The following is a 24,222-nucleotide window of genomic DNA, read 5'->3' on the forward strand; positions in this document are numbered from 1 at the left end:
TCCAGGACCCATACCTACAGGAGGCCTATTGAGAACAGCGCTCACAGAGATACTAAGAAATCAAAGGCACTCTCACAATCACGTTCACTGTCGTACCGATGTCATGTCCCTGCACCCAAACACACCATGCAGCATATGCGTACCCTCAAATGCTGAAAAGTTTTTGCCATGCCTTGTCATTTTGATAGTCTTTCTGGTTTTAATCATGTTTCTGTCTGCTCTTGCTTGCCCTTGTCCATATTGCTTGTATATCACCTGACCATTCCCTGTTGTCTGACCTTGAATTTGATTCACGTTTGATTTGTTTGCAAAGTTTTAAAAAAGTCCTGCATAACTGCACTTGCATCCGGACCTACATACCTGACTTGCTTATGGGACTGTGAAATTAGTTAGCACACTTCCTGCTGTGTTTGCTTCCTGATACTGTTTGTAGTCTTTACAGAGAATTATGTGGCTCAGTTGTGGAATATTTTTTTTTCCAACTGACTAATCTGCTCCATGCTGAGGTAGGGTGCAAAAAAGGCCATGCATCTGACAACCATGAAAAAAAAGCAAGGGTACATTCAATCTGTAGATGGTGTTTGTTGCAAATAAGTTCCAGTATCCTCAAGATTACCGTGTATATAAGTTTTGTGCCGTGTAGAGGAATGTGAGGAGGAGTGCATTACTGGCATGTGATAGAAAGCAGGATCTCAGCCCATGTTTTATTCATCGTTCAGGCGCGACTCCGAGTTAGTGTGTGAGCACCATGGCCAGCATGGACACAAACACGCACAGAGAAAGAGGATGTGAAAGTGAGAAATGTTTTGCAGTAGCACTCTGCAATATTTGATCTCAGAGATCTCAAAAGATTTGCTTAGAGTGGGGAAAAATACAGACTTATTGCTGGGCAAGATATGAGGCACAGGGGAACTGTTTTAACCAAAAAATAAAAAAAAGGAAAGAAAGAGAGGGCCTACAACCTAGTGACTAAAAATTTAATAGAAGCCAGAATGCCAGTGTTTTGCTTTCATGTGACTGTTATTCCCTCAATAGGGCTCGAAAATAAACGCCTTTATTACAACATGAGTGTAGTGGAGAGGTGCTGAAATCAGTGATGACAGAGACTGTCACCTCTTCTGTGTGTGAATGTCCAGACACACACACACACACACACAAATCCTAATCCCAAACCAAACAACAGCTGCAAAAACTCCTAGCACAAAGCAGTCAATTGAATCCACCACTTAATGATGCTTCTTTGATTAATACAGTATACTAATTAATTCTCATATTAATCAGACAGGACGGCACGGTGGTGTAGTGGTTAGTGCTGTCGCCTTGCACCTCCAGGGTCTGGGTTCGTTTCCCGTCTCTGCGTGCATGGAGTTTGCATGTTCTTCCTATGCCTGTTGGGTTTCCTCCGGGTACTCCAGTTTCCTCCCACAGTCCAAAGACATGCAGATTAGGCTAATTGGTGTTCCCGAATTACCTGTAGTGTGTAAATTTGTGTGTGCCCTGCGATGGATTGGATTGGTACCCCGTCCAGGGTGTACACTGCCTCGTGCCCCAAGTCTCTTGGGATAGGCTCCATGCCCCCGCGACCCTGAATACGGAATAAAGCCGTATAGATGATGAGTGAGAGTGAGTGATTAATCAGACATAAGCATTCTTATATGTTTTTTTTTCCTTTAGAAAGTTATCCTTCTTTCTCCTTCCATCTCCATCTTGCCCTCCCTTTTTATTTCATGCAAACTCATTATGCACGCCGGGGCTTTGCTTGTGTTATTGAATCTATATCTGTTGTATATGCATGTGCTCATGATGAATACTTCCACCACAATCTTCACAGGGAGCGTAATGTTTCCCCTGAGCTGAAGTTTTAGATTGACAATGCTGAGCACTGCGCAACACATATTTACACATCATATCCCATCCTGAATCTGATTCAAGCCACCTGCTCATAAATCCGCAAATAAAACTAGTCTTAAGTGCATTGGGAATGAGATTCTTCTGTGACTTATGATGGAGGAAAAAAGAAACCCACAATAATCAAAAACATCTAGCATATGCTGGTCACCGATCAATAAAGAATATAAGCATTAAAAAAAAGAATAAAGCAATTCTTCAAGACCTCTGCAAACACCAAGTATAATACTGTACTTAGAGGAAAAAGCCACAAATGACCTGCTGCGTCTCTCAGACCAGCAAAAGTTTTGTTACATATGTTTATTTTAATGTATAGATCTTTAAGACAAGCTGCAAATATATAATAAATGGGGTAACCATATATATCCATGACCATGCAATAATTACACACTCATAAATATGAACTTCTTTCAAATCCCCTAAAGACAGCCCTACCTTCAATTATAAGGAAATCAGTGAGACAAATGCACATGAAAGCATTTTACAGGATGTTCTGCAGGAGCAACACCTGCTTTGATATCCCACACTATAAATACACTCCTAGCATCGACAACACCTTCATTACAACCCGAACAATCCCCTTTAATACGAATTTCAATTCTGCTTCACCAGAGCTGGTTTTTAATCAGCATTTTTTTTCAGTCAATCCTGAGCGCATTAGAGCATCAGGATAAAAATAAGGATTAAAAACAAATAAGCTGATTTCAGCTGATTTTTTTTTGCCATCTATAGATTCAGCACTTTCTCATAAATATACTTCTACTGAATCTTATTTTTGTCTATTTTCTTGAAACTTGAAACCAAAACCTATTCAAATATTTGAATATTAATCAGAGTTAAATGAATAGCTCTTTATCTCTGTACATATCTAATTCTATTTCATCTAAGTAATATGTCCTTGTTATGCCCATGTGAGATGTTATCTTAACCTACAATCGTCCCATCTGTTCTGCTTATGTGACTATGTTGGTGAATGTGGGAAGTTACATTACTGCTGTCTTTTGTGGCATCAATAAAAGTATAAGCTTCAACCTGGATTCAATAAAAGTTTAATAATTAATCCAAGTGCAAAATGAAAATTCTTATCTATAAATATCAGCTATTTAACTATTTAATTCTTTTTTTTTTACGATTAGGATTACATCACACTACTGTGTAATTCAAATCGATGTAGATAAAACTGTCATTTAGGGATTCATTTTTTTATGTTATCTCAAGAGGTTTAGATGTCTGATTGCTAAAAACCCTGCTGCAAATATGTATAAATGAATAAATATCTACAAAAGTTATCCGTTCTTTATTTGAAATCTATTAGAGTAAAAAGAAAACAACTTTTACATAATTTACCCCCCAACTGTCCAATACTAGAGCCATTGAGTATCGTCAGTAAATACCTAATTTTCTGCTTTCAAAAATATTTATATTCATTATCCAGATATTTCAACATCTGGGCCATACTTACTGTACCTTACTGTATTCTTACAATTTGCCTTTAAAGTGCATCTCTTGCAAGGTGACTTTCCCTTAAACTAGACTCACCAAGCACACGAGTTTAATTCATAAGCGCATTGGTGGTACTGTATTGTTCTCTTTGTAGAGTCTCCACTGTACAGTATAAAACAAACAAACAAACAAAAACAAACCTTTTGCCAACAGCAAATAATATGGGATGGGCAAAAAACATTATTCATTCATTCATTTATTAATTCTCCCTTGTAGGTTATTTATATCATCTGGCTTTGTTTGTAAACATGTTTAAAATTAAGTACACAACTCAAATTAAAGTAAAAAATCAACAAAAACAAATCTAAATATTAAATTTCTGGTTTTTGTAATACTGGTTGATGTAATACACCCTCATCGTGTCGACAAAGTCATAAAAAAAATCAACCAGGGAGGGTTCTGCAAAAAATATATATAAAAAAGAGTATTCAACCAAACCCAAAACCATTACTCAAGCATAAAGTCCTAACAAGGAAATGAACAGGCAGCTTGGCTTGGCTTCCTCTGACTTCTCGCTCAGCAGAGAGGCAATAATCACACAGCACGCAGAACGGTCTCGTTGCAAATTAGAACAGCTGTATTTTTAGCGCACTGCACAGAGCTCAAACAAAGGCAATCAATGCCTCCTGCTTGGAATGCATAGCAGAGAAAAACGGGCGTCGATCACTCAACGTGCTGCCACGTTCCTGGTATTCTGCTGTCTTTTACCTGCTCGATTACCAGAAAGACAACTGGGCAAAAACATTTATGTGCACATACGCTGCATGCATAAATGCTCACAGAATGGCCCATGCTATTTATACTGTCTAAGGTTAACAAATGACTGACAAGAAATTAGCTTTAATCATTATTAATGAGACATTTATGCCAAATATCAGACAGAAATCAGGTGTGCTGTGTATCTGAAGAAGAATGTCACTTCAATACAGTGTCAAAAAGATTCATAATTATTACAGAGCTTCTGGACAATTAATCACATAAAAATCGAATTTGTTATATTGATCCAAGCAATTATCTAAGAGCAAAAGACTGCAATATATATTGCAAGTAATACATCCATAGTCAGGAATCCATGTAGGGTTTAGCTTCTACACTATACTAAACATGGCTTATGCATGTGTAGGGCTCATGCTAAAACTGAACTGTTTGTTTTGAATTAGTCGTGTGTGTGTGTGTGTGTGTGTGTGTGTGGTTTTGAGGAACGAAAAAGGCCAATCTTTTTTTTAGATTAATAACAAGAATACAGCAGAGGAGTGGTAGGAGTCAGTTAGTGCTGAAAAAAAAGTTTTCTTTCTGTAGTTTCGCAGTAATTTAGATTAAAGAAAGCATGAACACCGTTTAGATGGCGGTATTTCACGAGATGTGCAAGGTCAAAATGTGTACATTGCTTGGAAACGCAACAAACTTCTCAGAAAGACTGAACTTTATAAATGTCTTGCAAAAAAAGAAAAATGCAGGTAAACATGCAGGGCTACTGCAAATTAAAAAATGCAGCATGAGAAAAAGACTCAGAAAGGCACAAAGGTAAGAAAATCACTCACGCTGTCATTTTTTACTTCTGGAAAGACATGGTGCCCATGTAGGGTCTCAGTAAAACGTTATGTCAGATTTTAATAATTGTGCTATATATATATATATATATATATTGGGTTATTTGTTAAAAAATGTAAAACACTGGTGAAGATCATGGACAGAGGACGGTTTCTTCACTGCTATAACCTTCTTCCACATTGTCCAACAGTTTTCGATTGGGTTTAGGTGACCCAAGACATGGCTCCAAATGCTGACTCTCACTGTCAACCAGTTTATCACTAGTTTTTCAGGTAATTAGCACAATCATAGAATCAGATAGGCTAGAACTAATTATTAAAATCACCTACTGTATTTTATGCACAGGGAGAAACTATAATATATGGAATATATGATCTTATTACTTTGAGCCACAGCACTGTATATATGTCTATAACTTACTGTACGTGTGTTTGCTGTGTGGGCGCGAGCTGACAAGTGATTCAGCATTCATCCTGACACTCTGATTCGTCTCAGAACTTTCTCCATCCGTGACTACCGTTCTGTTGTCATGGTTGGACCCACATAAGTTTCCTTACAGATTTACACTTTGGGGTTTCACCTTTACTTGTTTTGTATAACCTCCCCTGTAATTGTACCTGTAATCTTAAAAACAATCATGTGCTAGGAGGGGTTGAGTCTGGTGACACACAAGATCTCTACCTCATGGATCATCTTAGGGAGTATTCTTTTAATACTTTGCACCGTAATACTGGTTACTAACTGATTATGGTTCTAAATCCATGTCTGGATTTGTGTACCGATTTTTAAAAATAGCTATAACTGAATTTCGAGAAAAAATAATCTGCTTATTGTTAAAACATCAGATTAAGCTCTTAGTATGAATTTAAACTTACATGTTCGGTCTAAAATTAGCAAAGCTTGTGTACTGTATATTAAGTTATAATCTATTTTAGAACTGTAGGTCAGTGACCTTGATATTTAATTTGCTTGTCAGCACAGCATGTGCAGTGGGTTGTGTTGCATTGGGTGTTCTGGTGCCTTTCTATTGTGGGTAGCTTTGACTTATTTTCACTCTTATTTGCACTCGACACGCACAGATGAGCTTGCTGTATGCAGTATGTTGTGATGATGTTATGGCTGGTTGGTGTTTACTGCTGTTTTAAATATAAAGATACAAGAGCTAATTAAACAAAACATGGCTGCATGGTGAGATCCATTTACTACATGATTTATACTCGACTGATATCATGGTGGAACACAAATTGGGCTCTACCTTTGATCTCCTTCTCGTTCCTGAACCACCTGATGTCTGCGGCTGGCTTGCTGCCTGAAGTCACACATGTCAGGGTGATCTGGTCTCCTTCCATGGCCGGCTTAGTAAAACCATTGATCTCTGGCTTCTCTGGTACTCCTACAGAAACACGCACAGAAAAAGTAATCCAAAACTAAGCCGAAACTAGCCTGAAAGTGGAAAAGTGGTATTATGTGCCCAAACATGGATAACAGGACCATGAGTCTCTATTCAATGTGGTCTGTGAAAAAGCTGCCTGAAGGCTATGACATTTGGGGAAAAAGGCCCCCAGACAAATTGTATTAAAGTAGCTATTTCTAAAGCTGCTGCAGTTGAACATGAACACATTTGAAATATTTTATCAGTATTCTACAATCACATGCTTAAATCCAACAGTTTAGCCTGGGGCATTGTCCTCCACTGAGGTTAATTTAAATTCGCACCTTTTTTTTCATAGTTGGTATTTGATCATATTGTAATAGCATTTCAGAGTAAAACTTTATCTTTGATAAAATGGAGGTTGTGACATAGATGGATTTCATTAAACTTATCATTCTTTTACTTCACCACAGATGTGTTTTTGCAAGAAAAACTGTTCTCTATTTTAATTTTTTAAAGAGTTTTTAGATTTTTTTCATATGAACAATATTGATTAGAAAATTCCACATTTTGTATTTCGAACATTTTAAAGATCATACTTATAAGCAAACTTATACATAAAGCAAACATATACTACATAAAGCATGTAAGAGGTCTTTGTTTTTTGGTGATAATTTAAGGGTAATTATTAAAAGGAACAGAAACAAAAATATATTTTTTAAACCTTACTTAAGAAATATAGAGGGTAAGGAGATACTGCAAAGTTTTTAATTGAAGAAGAGTCCTGATGTTAGGCTTGTTGTAGTGTGAGTAGTTCCTCCAAGGGAGAGACAGAATGAATTTTCATTCTTTTGAACACCTAAAACATGCATGATATACAATATCTTCATCATTTAGAAGGTTTGCCAGTTAGTGAACACTTTATCAAGCAGGACTAATATTGAAATGTTTTTTCTTTTTTTTTTGTTTGGGCAGTTTGCACTAAATAGGATATGTAACCTTGATCTGTTTCAATAGTCTTTGGTTTCAGTTCTTTTTAATGGCATATTTTCACAACTTTTATTGAACTGTAAAGAAACCACGAAACAAGTCAAGTTAGGGATCATAAATTCAAGCATTTGATACATTTGATTAACTGAAGTGGTGAAATAATCACTGGTAATTGATGTTCCTAAGTCTTGTTTTATAATGTCAGTAGCTTTAATCATCGTTTGAAAAACTGTTTTAAAATGAGCCTTATGAATTGAAAAAGCTGATGATTATAAACGTATAAATTGCATATATTTCTTACGACATTAAACATGGACAGTTAATTAATTACACCCTGATTCACAATGGGTAATCTATAATATTGTGTGGGTTTTTTCTTGCTCTCACACACATGCACACATTAACTGTAATTCACATAATGATTTTAATGACATGCAGTACATAATTAAAATTATAAGAAGTGATTGGGCACCTAATTAGGATTGAAGCAATATTTGTGGGCCGGCAGTGTTGACATTACCCAGAATGCCACATAGTAACAGTGTAATGGCATTTGTTTGATTTTCAACTGTCGAAGTTTTTTTTTTCTTTTTAAAGAAAAGAATAGAAGCCTAATAGAAAAGACTAATTAAACTGTCTTCCGACCAGTTTTCTGCGATAGCCTCCGACGGCTTGTATTTGCCTCATTAAACTGGGGTCCTCAACAACGTTATATCTGTTATATCCCTACCACTTTATGAGGTTGAAATCTAATTATCTATCGGCTCAAAGAGCCTAATTTTACATGATTCTTGTGTGGTGATATTGGTTTCCTGTCAAGCTTTTCAGAATTTCCTGAACTCATTAAAAGGAACCGAAAAATTCTGCAACAATAAAGCAATATTGCTTTCCCCTAAGGTGCGGAATGAAAATTCTTGGTTGCATATAAAAATAGTAAAAAGATTCAGCAGGAGTTTCGATATTAAGTGACGGCTTCACCTTAGGGATAAGCAGAATGTTAGGATTTGTGTGAACTGCCTGTAGTTCTTACCCAGTACAGTCAGATAGGCCTTGGCTGTTTTGACAGGCATGGTGAAGAGAGAGCAAGTGTATAGTCCTTCATCTCCGAGCGTAACCTCGCGGATACTGATGGTGAGCTCCTGCCATGAGGCTCGGATCAGATCAATCCGGTTGTCTCTCAGAGCTGTGGGTGAGATACAACAGCACAGGTGAGAGATCTGCTTACAACAAAACACAACACAACAGCCAATAGTGCCACAAAGAGTGTGGAAAGGAAAAAAAAAAAAAGAAACCTCATGTGCTTCGGCAACCAAGAATTGATTCCGTATAAATTATCCACTTTAACAGGAACACCCGAACACCTGCTACTTATGCAACGGAGCATCAGAATATGTAATAAAATGTTATCTCAGTGACTTTGACTGTGGCATAGACGCTGGTGCCACACAGGCTGGTTTAGGTATTTCAGAGACTGCTGATCTCCTGCACACACACAGAATGGTGAGAAAAACAAAAATCCATTCTGTGAGCAGCAGTTCTGTGTCTTCTTGATAACAGAAATCAGAGTCAGATGGGTTGAGAGGACAGGAAGGCTATGACGACTCGAAAATAACCAGTTTTTACTACTGTTGTGTTTAAAAAGAAGACCACTTTGGGCTCCACTCCTGTCAGTTAAGAGCAGAAATCTGAAAAAAAAAAAAAGGCCAAGTGGCTGTTTCCTTCGTCTTCTTTCTGATTAGGTATTACATAACTTACAAGATTGTTTTGATCATTTAGAGGCCAAAAAGTGTGCTGTAGTCAATCATTATCTATACTGTTATCTTGTTATGGGTCTCTGGAGACCTGGAGCCTATCCCAAGGGACACTAGGCGGGGTACACCCTGGACAGGGTACCAATACATTGAAAGGCACAAGCATGCACGCACACACTTACACACTACAGGCGATTTGGAAATGACAACTTGGCTAATTTACATGTCTCTGCACTTTGGGAGGGAACCGGAGCACTCGGAGGAAACCCATCAAGCACACGGAAGAACATGCAAACTCCACACACAGACTCGAACCCTTGGCTCTGGACATAGGAGGCCACAGTGCTAACAACCAGGCCACCATGCTAATGACTAATGTACTGTACTTTTTGTCCTGTATTGTCCTCATTTATTTCTATTTAACTATAACATGCATACAAAACATAGACACTGAATTGCAAAAAAAAAAAAAAAGTCCCGTCATGCACCTTTTTAAACAATTATCTGACAATGATTTTATGCAGAAAGAGAACTCTAAATCCTGCAGGTGCATACAGTGTGAACAATAAAAATCAATACTGCTACATACTACTTGAATCATTTCGATCAAAGAGAAAATGAAATATAGATCACTCTCTGATTAAATTCAAGCATCATTCCAATCAATAAAATGACACAGATTTACAATATAGACCAATAAATGTATCACTGCCTTTTGTAGCTACCTATTTAAAAAGTACTGACAGTTCAATATTCGGCTTCTTTAATGTTTTTTTTTTTTGGTCTTTCTGTTTTTTTTTTTTTTTTAATATGCCTGTCTTCTATCAATCTACTCTAAAACAAAGTAAAACTTTATTTTTGACATATGCCAAGGTTTGACAATGTCATAGGTTTGACAGCTTTCAGTTGCTACCATCAATATCTCTTACGATAAGGTAAAAGGTTAATGCTGGAGAACAGGAAATGACAGGACTGTCTTTCATCCACTCGTCTGTAATTTAACAACTGAGCCTGCAGAATAGCAGAAACACACTGTGAGAAATATTGACCTTGTGGCAATATAATTTAATCAGTAGATCCAAGGTCACTCATCACCACCTTCTGCTCTAGATCAAATTCTCTAAGACATTTCAGGCCTCATTAACATCCAGTATCAGCCTGAAAATTACTGCCTCCATAGATTTTTTTTTCTCTTCCACTATTGACGGAGAACTTTTACTACCGAACTCTGGCCCACCCTTTTCCTTATTATTTACTACAAAACCGGATCATGTTGTATTAAGGGACATGACGATAATACACTATGACTGCATATGTATGATATTATAGGAAAAAGGTTCACAAAATAAGAAGAATCTTGAGATGTATTTGAAATGTAGAACACGCATATCTACACGCTGCAGGGAGTCTTCTTAAATCCTTTCATTTAATTTAAGTGGTAATCAGCAAAACATTATAGACTCATTATTTTGTGATTAGGACATTCAGTTGTGTGGTTTTGGAATGATCTGTTCATTATCTGTTTGCTATCATAAATACAAACTGTCTTATTCAATATAAAACATTATTTTTCATTGGAATGTCTTTATAACTTATATAAATGTCTTTTGCACTTTATAACACCAGTTGCTGTGTGCAGAGGAAGGGTGGGTACAGAGTCAATAGTCCTATTAGTGTTACCACAACTACTGTACAAATTCATATTTGAGCAACAATATGTATGGAATTATGCTAAGAAATGCTCAGTTAAATAAAGTAAAAAGACAGTCCATAAAAGTCCATCAAATGAAAGTGGCAATGGCCCGTACGGGGATCGAACCCGTGACCTTGGCGTTATTAGCACCAAATAATGAAAGTCAGTCAATCAGAAACATCTCAAGAACGTTAACGTTCCCCCAAGTGCAGTAACCAAAACCATTAAACGCTATGATGAAACTGGGTCTCATGAAGACCATCCCAGAAGTCCAAGAGCTACCTCTGCTGCAGAGGATAAGTTTATTATAGATTGGCCAGTTTTAGAAACTACTGATTTGCAGCACCTCAGATTAGAGCCGACTGTTTCAGATTCATCCACCGTTTGGATGATACTGCATGAGTCAGGCATTCGTGGTTGATTTGAGACAAAGAAGCCATCTGAGGTGTGATGGTGTGAGGGTGTTTTGATGGTGATACTGTTCAATTTTGTCTTAGTCAAAATTGATGACACATTTAACCAGTAGGGATACACTCAAGTGTACTGCCCAACCCTGATACCTACATCGGCTAATAGGATGGAGCAAAACAATCTTTCACCAATTTTTCATGTTTTTTTTTTTACGAATCTGAAAACTCAATGAAAGTTTTATTATTGGACAGGGCAAGACAGTCCATCACATACGAAATCTGGCATCAAGCCCAGACTTTTCCCACAAAAAAACCCAAAAAAATTACAATACACTCCTACAGTAGAATTCTATTAATAAATATAGACTGTACTTTCAAAAGAAATGATGTCCCAAAATGAGATCTTTTTGTATTTACTTACAGTAGGGTGTTTAAAAATATTTAGCCTGCAAATTAAGTCTGTTTTATTCTCCAAGACAATCCCTTGCACGCTGATTGCGTGTTTATATTCATATGGCTGGCATGGTGGCTCTGAGACTCGAGTACCCTGACAGAATCATTTATTCCGTATCAGTGTCATGTGCACCCATGGGAAACAGTTCCTTAATCCAATGATGTTGGCTGCACTGATCTTGCAATATGCATGAAGCACATCAAAACAAGACTCGTGCATGTACATACACACGCAGACGTTCACCCACAAAAGACTTAATAAAGACTCAATAAAAGCTCTGAATATCAGGGATGAAAAACACTGATCCCTTTTGATTAGAAAGACATTAAATCTTAAGCTGCCAGAAAAGTGGCGTTAAATCACTCTCCTGTGGATCTCTTCCTTTGATGACGTTTCCTGTGGATTTTTTAAAGTGCCCGTCTCGTTGCAACAAAGCTGATAATTAACGGAGCTCCTCTAATTGCCTGTGAAGGTGGTTGGATCAGAATTACAAGAACAGAAGAACTGGAAGAAGACTTCACATGCTCGTGATAACTAATACCATCATACAGCTTAAACAGCTGCCCCCCCACCCCCACCCCCCCACCTCAATCATAGAGCTTCATCAAAGCCAATGTCCATTTAGTAAAGGAAAGGCAGATGTTTCAACTAAACATGGATTCACAAAACAACAGAAGGCTGTTGATTCTCAAAGCTCAATCTGTGGCATACTGATAACCAGACTGATCTATCACATGGAAAGATCAGAGCACCACTGGACTCTTAGGATTTAGGGATAAAATACATTTCTCTAGGGTCATGATACTGTATCTATTCAGTTGATGCGGTGAAGTAGTGGCACTACACTATATTATCCTACTCTCTATTGCCACAGCAGTGCTATAGGATGAGTTTTGTCTTCGCCGATGTTAATGATAGGGAAATGGTGTGAAATCTGACAAGCCATAATCATAAAAGTCACACCCATTTTTCTCCCTCATTAACAAATGGTGTTCATTATGGAAAATTTGCTCCTTGAATCCATTCACCAGTGAGTAGCCACAGTCATAAATCATGCATAAATAGTGCTGCGATTGATCAAGTAATACAGTGCTGATAATGGCCCATGAAAAATGTGCTGTGCTTGGGCCTTACGAGCATTTTTCTTGACACGTTAATGAATCGGGAATACATTGATCGCTCAGGCACAACCAATATGGGTGTAGTGTCCAGCTGGATGACTCAGCTGCAGCCAGCATGCAGGAGGACACACACACACACACACCATACATTAGCTATCCAGGGCATGTAGAAAGAAAACAGAACTAGCCAGTATAGACAGAGATAAACCAGGGTCATTGAGGAAACAGTGGCCTGAGGTTAACAAAAATGCTTAGCATTCTAATCCAAAATGTGCTAGGATTTCACATGAGCAGATATGAGCTGGAGCAGGTTTTATTTAAAAGACAAAACTGTTTCATATTATATTCACCAGACATTAAACCTACCTGCAGCAGTCAAAATTTATTTCATTTAGCAGATGTTTAGGGCTAGCTAGGCACCATACTAAATTCAAAGGCTAGTTAACATCTCGTAAGGTTTACCGAATACAAAACATGTGTCTTGCCTGACATTTGTCTTTATTCTGTCATTTTATTTACCGCATATCCTGTAAAGAGTTTGCAAGAGACCTGGAGCCCGTCGTCCTCGGAGACCTTGTGCAGGAGGCAGGGTATACCCTGGACAGGGTGCCAATCCATCCGAACGGCACACACGCACACACTACGGGCAATTTGGGAATGCCAGTAAGCCTACTCTGCATTTATATGGACTCTGGGTGGAAGTTGGAATACTCAGAGGGAACCCAATAAGCATGGGTAGAACATGCAAACTCCCCTCACACAGATCCGTTATTTGTTTTTCTGTCAGTTCCTTCCCAACAGGATTCTGGCCTGTTTCTCCCCAGCTTATACAGAACTAGTCTGCCCATTTTCCCTAAGAGTCAGCCCATGAAGGATTTGGAATTTAAATGAAATAGGCGGGATTGGTTGAAATGCAGGGAAAGACCTGTCAATGTTTAAAATTGCAATATAGTGGATGTGGATGGCAATAGAGTACTTGTAAAATGACAAACTGTTCCCTTTAGGGTTAGATAACAGCATATAAAAATGTACAAATACACGCCAGGATGCAGAATTTATAATACTGCATGATTAAATGCAACTGAACCTTGGCAGATGAATTCCATTTATTTTAGAGAATGTAATGCAAGAGAAAGAACTATCTTAGTGATTTTCCCAGACCTTGATGTTGCCCTAACAATCCTGCAACTCTACATTAAATGCTCCAAGCTGGCCTTATATTCCATAAGATTTTTTCATTAAGCCTTCATGTCACAGTATAACCAACACTAACTGACATCTCGGCATCTACAGGAAAACGCATCTGAGCTTCTCATTTTACAAGGCTGCCAGTCAAAACAGCCAAATATTACCCCCTGCGCTTCAACTATACACCCCCCACCCTGTGTGTTGGAAAGTAGCACCCTCCTGTCTTTTTTTTTTACCCCAGCAGACAGCTATATGAATAAGGAAGCGGGGAGGGAGAGACGGGGAGGCGCTGTATGAAATGGCGTTTGTACAACTGCTGTCTCTGTCTGACACGTTTCTCGGTGGGCCACACTTACCTTACGTGCGAGGAGCGCTGCTGCTGCTGCTGCTGCTGCATTACAGAAACAGGATTTATTTAACGCCGTGGTCGCTGCGTGACCTTGCAGCCTCAATCTGTGCCAGCACACTTTTACAAAAATGACCCTCTGATGGCTTAAATTCAATCAATCACCCTCAGGGCTACGGCAATGGAGGCTATTATTGTTGCTGTAAATTACTTTAGCATTGCTGAATTAGCACGGATCATCATTTAGCCGCGATTTGTATTCCGAGTGTGGCGAGCCGTTCTGTTGCACACATCGCCGAGGCATCTCTCATCCTTGGACGGGTCTCCCCAGGCGAACGCGTCTGCCAAGTGATTGAATGGTAACGCTGTTAAACACACTGACCACCAGCTCCCATGTGTCTCGCACATCGAAAGATGCGTCCCAAATTTAAAAGAAAAATCACCCACACACTCACACATAGATATATGCACACACACACATACGCACATGCACGCACACACAGAGTCTGGAGAGATGGCAGGTGTTGCGGCTGATACCTCGCAGGACTGAGTGGAGCTGGTGGAGGAATTTCTTGCACCATTGGCTGAGGTGATGGTGTGTCACCAGTGGGACTTGTGTGTTATTCAAAGCGCTGGCTTTGTTTCAGGCTTTCAAGCAGGGATTTAGAGCACAAACAACAACAAATAAAAAAAAAAATACTGCCTGGATCATTCTGGTTTGTGGGTACGGACTTGACAGAAAATTGGCCCATTAAAATTTCACAATAGACAAGATATTCTGTCTTTCTGTCCCGACGGCTGACGCCGAGTCCTGCAGGACGGCCACTCCAGCCGGTGAAGGACACTAATAGGACTCCTTACATAAGCAGAACCATTTTAAAACTACTGATTTTAGATTACAGTGCCTGAAGCTGCACAGGTGAAGTTCTTTTTACTGAGTATGAGGTCAAGCAGAGCTCAGAAACACAGAGAAGCCTGTCTGTGTGTGGGCGTGTATGCATATATGAAACAGGCTTCAGCCGGCTGACGACGGTATCAGGAATCGAAGCTATTGCTACGGTGATTAAATTGGACAATTTAAATGCCATAAAATGTGTTTTCACACAGCAGACTGCAAATTTCTGTACACTCCATCTGTCTTCTCTACTTCCCCATATGAAAGGTCAGAACTGCCACAGATTTTTCTACAACAGGAGAAAATTCGCCTGCATCTCTCACGTAGTAACCATAGTGACAGCAATGTTACAACTAGCCCTTGACAAAAGACTGCCGTTATTTTAAGTCCATAAGTTACACACTGTATTAAAGAAAGAAAATATTTCACTGTACTGTATGTCAAACCCAAGCATGTTAGATTGCTTTTTTATATCTACATACTGTACTGTATATAATTTACTTATCGCTAACATATTTCCCGTATATTGACCTAGATTTTTATGCAAAACTAATTGGGCAAATCCTACTGTTTATCGCTTGTTAATCAGCATGTTCGAGGACTTTAAGGTCACAAGCCTAGTGTGATTGAAGATATAACACGTTTTAATTATGTATTTGGTCACTATGACTATAACCTAAATCTGTTTGCTTCTGGTTCGACTCTGAGACCTTTTCATGGCCCTTTTCTTATACTGATCTATTTGATTCCTAATAGCAGCCTCAGGTTTATCTGACTCAGTTTCCACCGTTATGTCCATGACACAATTTCTGTTACTGCCTGCCCTTCTACAAGTCATCTCACACATTGTGCATTCAGTGACAAGATTTATTTCAACTTAACTTAAAACACTGAAAAGCACACAACAGACATGTCACATCAACATCACTACAGAGCTGCTGATGTGACATGGTTGTCATTATAATATAATGAAGCCATAAATTAATATTTTTGGATGCAAGTTAAGTTTCTCCTACTGTATTAGTGACTTGATTGAAATATTATTGGCCTTAAATATTATTTTGTGGTTATGTAAAGATTAACATGCAGCCTGAACATATTAACATTTCCCTGGCTTCTCCAAATGGCGGCATGGTGGTGTAGTGGTTAGCACTGTCGCCTTGCACGTCCAGGGTCCGGGTTCGATTCCTGTCTACAGTATGTGTGCATGGAGTTTGCATGTTCTCCCCATGCTTGGTGGGTTTCCTCCAGGTACTCCGGTTTCATCCCACCGTCCAAAGACATGCAGATTAGGCCCAAAAAATTAGTGTTCCCAAAATTACCCATAGTGTGTGCAGTGAAGTGGCACCCTGTCCAGGATGTACCCTGCCTTGTGCCGATTGGCAACCGGCCCCCTGTGATCCTGAATACAGCATAAAGCGGTATAGATGATGAGTGAGTAAGTGAATGATTTCTCCAGGATGTATTTAACTAATGGTAATTACTGAACATTAAATTAGAATTATTGAAGAATAATTAACTGAATTTGACCCTTTTGGCAACTTAAGAACTTAAGGAAGGATTTGACTAATTATCCTTCCTTATTACTGGTTCCAGTTTCAGTTACCCCAACCTTGGCTGGATGAAAAATTTACAAAATAAAGAATTCATAATTCTCTCAAAATAAAAGAATTCACCAGATTTAAATTTTCCATTATTTTGGGCATTGCGATAAAAAATATTGTGCCGTTCTGCTTCTTCCCACCTGAGACACGAATCATCCTATTGCCCACTTATCAACAACATATACAATACCTGCCTATTAGTCACTTAATAGATATCTCGGTTATCAGATCGATTAAAGCAGTATTGCGGTGCTTGTTACAGAGAATCAGAGAGAGAGAGAGAGAGAATTTTATTACAGTACAGTATATCGTAATTGCTCATTTACTAATATTTATTATTGCTAATATCTGACTGTGCCTACTTTATAAATAAAGGATTATCATACCGTTACAGATATACATTAATTTGTCATAATATTAAAACCCATATGTAGATCCATACTGTAAATCTAGTAGGCCAAGATTTACAGAATAGACCAAATAGACAAATCAGTTCAATCTCTGTAGTCCAACTAGGGACTGTGGAGGCCATTGTGATTACCGTTGCATTCATTGCCCATTTTATTTTGCGAGACCTTCGGTCAATATTTATATGTGCATACAAACACTACGGTCAATTTTGAAACGCAAATAGGCCTATTCTGCATATCTTTGGTAGGAGTCAGGAGTAAGCCCACCAAGTACGGGGAGAGCATGCAAACTCCATGCACAGACCCTAAGGCATAAATCGAACCCGGCCCCTGAAGGTGCAAGGCGACAGCACTACCCACTAAGCCACTGTGGTGCCAACATTAAAACCACCTGCCTAATATACAGTAGTGCAGGTCACCCTTGTGCTCGCAAAACAGCTCTGAACTGTACAGGCATGGATTCCCCAAGACCTCTGAAGGTGTGCTGTGGTATCTGGCAGCAAAATGTCAGCAGTAGATCCTTTCAATCCTGGCAGTTGTGAGATGCGGCATCTATGGCTTAGACTTGTTTGTCCATAACATCCTGCAAATGCTCAGTCAGATTTAGGAATTTGGAGGGCAAGTCACCACCTTGACCTCTTTTTCATGGTCCATTTTTTCAAATCATTCCTAAACAATTTGTGTGGTGCGGCAGGACACACAATCGTGCTGGATGTAACTGGTCTGGAACAATAAATATGTAAGTGTTACAGTATGTGTCCTCTGGGTCTTCTTCCTCCCATAGTGCATCCTCTTCCCCAAATGGGTGATGCACGGGCACCCAGGCGTCCACATGATATAATAGAAAACGTGATTCGTTAGACCTGGTCACCTCCTTCCACTGCGACAGTTACAGTCCAGTTCTGATGCTCATGTTTCTATTGTAGGTGCGTACAGCTAAAGACAAGAATCAGCATGGACAATCAAACCAATCACAGCAAGCATATTCTGTGATGTCATTTTTATCACATCCAGCATGAACATATCCAGCATTTTTGGGTGCAATGGCTCTTCTGGTTGATTGGACCAACATCCTAACCTGCATCAATGAGCCTTGAGTACCCAATACCTTGTCATTAATTCACCAGGTGTCCTTCCTTGGAACATTACAACAGGATGATTGCCATTTTGTAGATGCTCTGATCCAGCTGCTAAGCCATCAAAATTTAGCTCAAAGTCGGCACGAGTCTTACACTTGCCAGATTTTCTGCTTCTAACACATCATTTTCGGAAACTGACTGTTCACTTGCTGCCAAATATATCCCACCCTTTGGCAGGTGGCACTTTGGCACCCAACCTGTCAGTGGTTTTAATGTTATGGCAGATCTGTGTATAGGTTTTGGTGCCAGTGGTGTACTTCCACTTTACTTGGAATGATGCATAAGGACACACAAAGCCATTGTGACACTGAACATGCTTTTAGCTGGATGACCTTTGTGAAGTTTTGAAAAAGAAAAAGACCATGCCCTGCATTTTATTAATATTAACATTTAATTTTACATTATGTCATATAATGGTGGCATGGTGGTGATGTGGTTAGCACTGTGGCCTTGCACCTCCAGGGTCCGGGTTTGATTCCTGGCCAAGTTCGATTTCTGTCTATGTGTACATGGAGTTTGCATGTTCTCCCCGTGCTTGGTGGGTTTTCTCCAGGTACTCCGGTTTCATCCCACCGTCCAAAGACATGCAGATTAGGCCAATTGGTGTTCCCAAAATTACTCATAGTGTGTGCAGTGAAGTGGCACCCTGTCCAGGATGTACCCTGCCTTCTGCCGATTGGCTCCAGGCCCCCTGAGATCCTGAATACAGCATAAAACGGTATAGTCCGGGTTCGATTCCCGGCCAGACTCGATTCCCGTCCCTGTGTGTGTAGAGTTTGCATTTTCTCCCTGTGCTTGGTGGGTTTCCTCCGGCTACTCCAGAAAGTCCAAAGACATGCAGATTAGGCAATCTGACACATTTCCAATTTGCCTGTAGTGTGTGTATGTCTGTATGCCCTGCGGTGGATTGGCACCCTGTCCAGGGTGTACCCCGCCTCATGCCCCATGTCTCCTGGGATAGTCTCCAGCCCCCTCATGACCCTGAATACAGGATAAAGCGGTATGAGCGATGAGTGAGAGTGAGTGTGTTGTAGAATCCATGGCCACAAAATTGCACATGGTGCTAAATTGCTATATGGTGTCAATATTTTCATAAAAAGCCATCCTGGTTTAAACGTTAACAACCTTTTAAATTCTTAAACCACTTGATTTATGTTGACTTTTGGAAGGTGGTATAAATTGCTTTATGAAGTGTGCATTTTTTTTTTATTCTGTAATACTGCATTTCTCACCTTTTCAAGGGAAAGAAGTAACGGAACTTAAGTTCGTGCATTCATAACATCTCGCCTCAAGTCCTGCAATGCTCTTTCATTCAGCTTGCATTTATTTTTGCATTTTTGAAAAATCTCTAAAATTCTCTTCATGGATCCTATGCCAATGTTTTCCCCATCTGTATCCTATGTCCATCTGTTTATCCCTTTTCTTTTGACCTAGTTAAAACAAAAAGGTTTTATACTGTACATATAGTATCCTGCCACAAATCTCACAAACATGCATTTTGCTGTGGGATTTAGCTGACCAACAACTCTGACATTCATTGTGCAAGAAAAGCATTTATCACTTTGTTTGTTAAACTGGCTCTTAACCCAGTGTGCTTTTGCAGGCAGACGTCCAAAGGCAAGGGTAGAAAGTAACCTAAATAAAAACATTTCCACGTCCTTTTGCTCCATGAGCAGCACTGCTGTGTTGGCAGTGTTTGATGCTGGGATATGATGTGTTTAGCTGCTTCTTTATATCAAATGAATATGCATGCACAAAAAAAAGGAAAAAAAGTGCTGGCTCTATAAATGTCTTCCTTGACTTTCTTTTTTTTTACTCACACACATACACACACACCCCCCATGCCCCAGGTACTTAGATAAAACCAGCCCTTTATTTGGCATAATTCCTAGGATGTTGAATATTCATGGGCAATATTAAATCAAAATCATTACAGCTTTGCTCACTCGTGTTCTGCCTGCTTGAGAGAGGATTTCAAACACTGAATATTATCAAAGCATTAACAAAAAGAATACACACCACTTTTCACTCGATTTTTCATTACCCTTTCTATCTGCCACCTGAGAGATGTACTGTGGCCAAAAAAAAAAAAAAAAACGAGTTGCAAACAAAATGTCAAACAAAATGAAAGCAAAGCAAATAAAAGAGAAACCATCTAGGATGGTGAGCAAACGTAATGTTATCTCATGAAAAATAAAGCTAGATCACAGTGATAAAGCACCTCCAATGAGACCCAGTATGGCAATAGCTTTAAGAAAAGTTCTCCCCAGTGCTCATCTTCAAGGCAAAGAAATGAAATGCAGGTGTGGAGGAAGCCGGCTATGAATTCTATGAAACTTTTTCTCTTAATAATGCCCCAACTACTTTCCAGGAAATGTATTTGCTTGGGGAGAGAAAGTGATATTTCTCAGGAGTGTGTTCTTCGAACGGAGCTGAGAGAGAGAGAGAAAGAGAGAGAGAGAGAGAGAGACTCAGGAAGAGATGGAGGTAATGAGGAGCTGTCGCTACCCGGGCTTCCTCCTCCAACACCAACCTGCTGGCAGACTTTCAGAAAGAGAAGTCTCCTTTCCATCACTCTATGCAAATTCTAAAAATATCATTACTTTAAGTTTTAATGTGTTTGAAATTTTTATTGTGTGAGCGCGAATCTGAGCACAGTTGTAAATAATAATAAAAAATACGATGGAAAAAAGACAAGAGAAGGTAAAGTTCCTTCCTCACTTTTTGTCCTTCACAGATTGATGACAAGCGCTGGGACCTACTGTAAAATGGTGTCTTCATTTCTCGGGCTTAGCCTCAGGCCACGTTCCTTACCGAGGCTGCACACTGCTTTATGGTTTCGGTGAAGCGGGGACGTCCTCGGGATGCTGCGAGATTTATGACAAGCCTGTGTTTTCTGCCATTGTGAAATAAGCTCCTTTTTAAAAAACGGTGATAAAATTAATATTATCCGCTATATACTGTAATATCTGGCATGCCCTACGGAGAGCTGGAAAATCTGATTTGCGAGGAAGTTGATCAAACGTGTTTACACGATATTCTCCCAGAAAGTAAACTTTCCTTTCCCCGAAGGGCGAGTAGTTACCAAATTTAGATTTTCCAAACTTTCAAGAATCATCTCCATCTCAAGTCAGGCACGGCAAATTTCAAATGCATCAAAGCCTTAACTAATAGATTTGAGAGGAGGATTCAGAGCGCAGCACCGAGCAGAACAGCGAGATGGATACAGCTGAATAATAAATCTGCTGGCTGCTGGAGTTTCATATTCACAAGACTGCTCCGTGATTACTTTCGGACGCCGGCCTGACCTCGTCTCGTGCCGCTCACCTTTGGACAGTGGAACAGCAAGAAATATCGCTTAATATATTCTAATAAATCTGCGCTGACTTATCAAGTACATGAGCTTACTAAGGCGTAAGGGTGGGGTAACCCCTAGATTCAATCAAACCTGTAATAAAATCTTATCAGATTCCAGAGAATTTCAAGGAAACCATAAAATAACCATGAATAACAAAGCGTAAAGCAATTCTGTCAAAACACCAGTATCAGATTTATTATATAGAGATAGTGCTGGCAGCAGGTACTGTGAAGGGCGGCAGTAAGGTTATTTGATTTTTATTTTTTTTTTCATAATAAATATATAACTCTAGATGATTGTCAGCTTTCCTCGGATTTCTATAATCAGTAACAGCCTTTGTGGACTAACGATACAAGAGATAAGAGTGGTGCAGAGTAGAGTGGAACTGTGCTCTGGTAAACAGAACACTTTAGGCCACTCTCACACACTGGTGATGGAGAAATGGCCTGCCACTCACAGTGCCTCAGCCCAACCTAGTGTAGGAGGAATTGTTTTTTAATAAATGCCACAATACAGAGAACAACAAAAAAGAGACAGGGGAGTGCGGCAGGACGGATAAAGAGAGAACAGGAGCGACAGACCGACTAACACTGAATCGCTGCCTGGGAGACGCACACGAGCTATAAATAATTCATGCATTTAGTGCACAAAAACATATATCTAATACACACACATGCTTCGCTGTGAGGGCCGGTATTTCACACGAAAAACGATCCGTTATCGAACATCTGGAAATGGAAAGCTTTTTTTTGTTTTCAGAGAACATGCACCATAAACTTAAAGAGGCATGATAATATATAAGCCAACAGGTGATGTTTATATTTATGATTATATGCAAATCCAGTTGTATAGACTTATTATTGAATAAAAGTGATTATAATTCCCTGCAAAAAAAATAATTAATTGAGAGAGAGAGAGAGAGAGACAAATGGACACAAGTAAAAGTGAGTAGAGTTGTTTAGAGAGACACACATTTACTCACTCGTTCACTTATCATCTATACCACTTTATCCTGTATACAGCGTCGAGGGGGGCCTGGAGCCTTAGGGCATGAGGCAGGGTACACCATGTGTTCAGATGCCAATCCATCGCAGGGGACACACACATATACACGCACTTATACGCTCATTCACACATTACGGGCATTTTGGGAACGCTAATTAGCCTAATCTGAATGTAATCTGATCTGAAAAGTACCTGGATAAAACCCACCAAGCACAGGAAGAACATGCAAACTCCGTGCACACAGACCCCGAGGCGGGAATCAAACATTTTATTCGGGATGACAGTGCCAACCATTAAGCCACACCGCTGTCCAGAGCAGAGTGGCTTAGCTGTTAGTTAGTAACCTATTAAGGCAGTACGTATAAGTATCTATCCAATAACAGAAACTTTTGTAAGTGACTCTGGACAAGAATGTCTGACAAATGCCTAAATGTAAAAGTAGATACAGACAGAAAAATGGACATGAAAAAGATACAGAGGGAAAGAGAAAAGGCTTGTAGTGATGATTTAATTGGGTCAGAGTAATGGTCAGAAGAGGTCAGACAGAGAATCTAGGTTAGATGCATGAGTAACTCTCTCCAGGCCCAGGACTCTCTGGTGTGTCAGAATCCTACAGTCTCACCATACATCACTCTAAGAACTCTTTCTGCACCTGAGTGATATATTTTTATTATTTCTATAGCCAAATGGTGTACAGTATACATACAATGGAACCAATGCCACGGTTAATCCCAAAAGACTTGTACGGCCATGTGACAAAACCAGTAAAAGGTAGTGAAAATGTAAAGTTACTCTTAATCAAATGTGTAACCAGTGGAAATGTATACATTTATAAATAATCATTCAGAACCACTAACTAGCGTCAATAAAAAAAAAAAAATCTGTTAATACTTGTACTGTCTATGTACTGTTCCCAATAAAACATACTACTGCATGTGTAGTAACCTAATGTACTGTAAGTAATCTACAGTATATACTGTACAGTATGTAATATATACCGAAATACCAAAAAAATTGAATATTAAAAAAATATTTTATCCTTAATAATGAAAGATTACATATATTATACCAAATGTGCTTTGTGTATTTATTATGTATTCAACACCAGAATATGATTTAGTAGTGTGTCAGGCAAACATGAGCTGCCAGAACAGCCTCAATGCACCGTGGGATTGTACTGGGATGAATGCTATTGTTCCAAAACATATTCTCTCAGTGGGTATTCTGATGAAGGTGGTTGAGGGACGTTAAGGTCTAGTAACTCTAAAGGCCACAGTATATGATGTACATTACTTTGTACTCATTAAACCATTCAGTGAGCCCTTTGTATAAGGGTGGAGTCATCCTTTATAGAGAACACTCATTCAAATGATAAAAAAGATGGGCCAGAATAACTATCAGAAAAATAATTTGCAGTGACTCTGCCCTCTAACAAGACAAGCAAGACTACAGGAGCAAGATGTCTCTTTTAGGGAAAAAAAAAAAAAAAGATCATCTGTTTTAGTCAAAAAGGATCATCTGTGC

General features: G+C 39.2%; 1 protein-coding gene across 4 annotated transcripts in view; it reads right to left on the reverse strand.

The window, feature by feature from the left end:
* cadm2a (cell adhesion molecule 2a) overlaps window positions 1-24,222 on the reverse strand; it is a 381,998-nt gene that overhangs the window by 39,950 nt on the left and 317,826 nt on the right. For all 4 annotated transcript variants that reach the window (XM_053476344.1, XM_053476345.1, XM_053476343.1 and 1 more), the window contains 2 exons: window positions 8,355-8,507; window positions 6,218-6,355 (listed from right to left, as the gene is read on the reverse strand). In XM_053476344.1, the coding sequence (XP_053332319.1) occupies window positions 6,218-6,355; window positions 8,355-8,507 (291 nt within the window). The remainder of the gene's footprint in view (window positions 1-6,217; window positions 6,356-8,354; window positions 8,508-24,222) is intronic.

This window comes from Clarias gariepinus, chromosome 17 (assembly GCF_024256425.1).
Source record: "Clarias gariepinus isolate MV-2021 ecotype Netherlands chromosome 17, CGAR_prim_01v2, whole genome shotgun sequence".
Classification (NCBI taxonomy): domain Eukaryota; kingdom Metazoa; phylum Chordata; class Actinopteri; order Siluriformes; family Clariidae; genus Clarias; species Clarias gariepinus.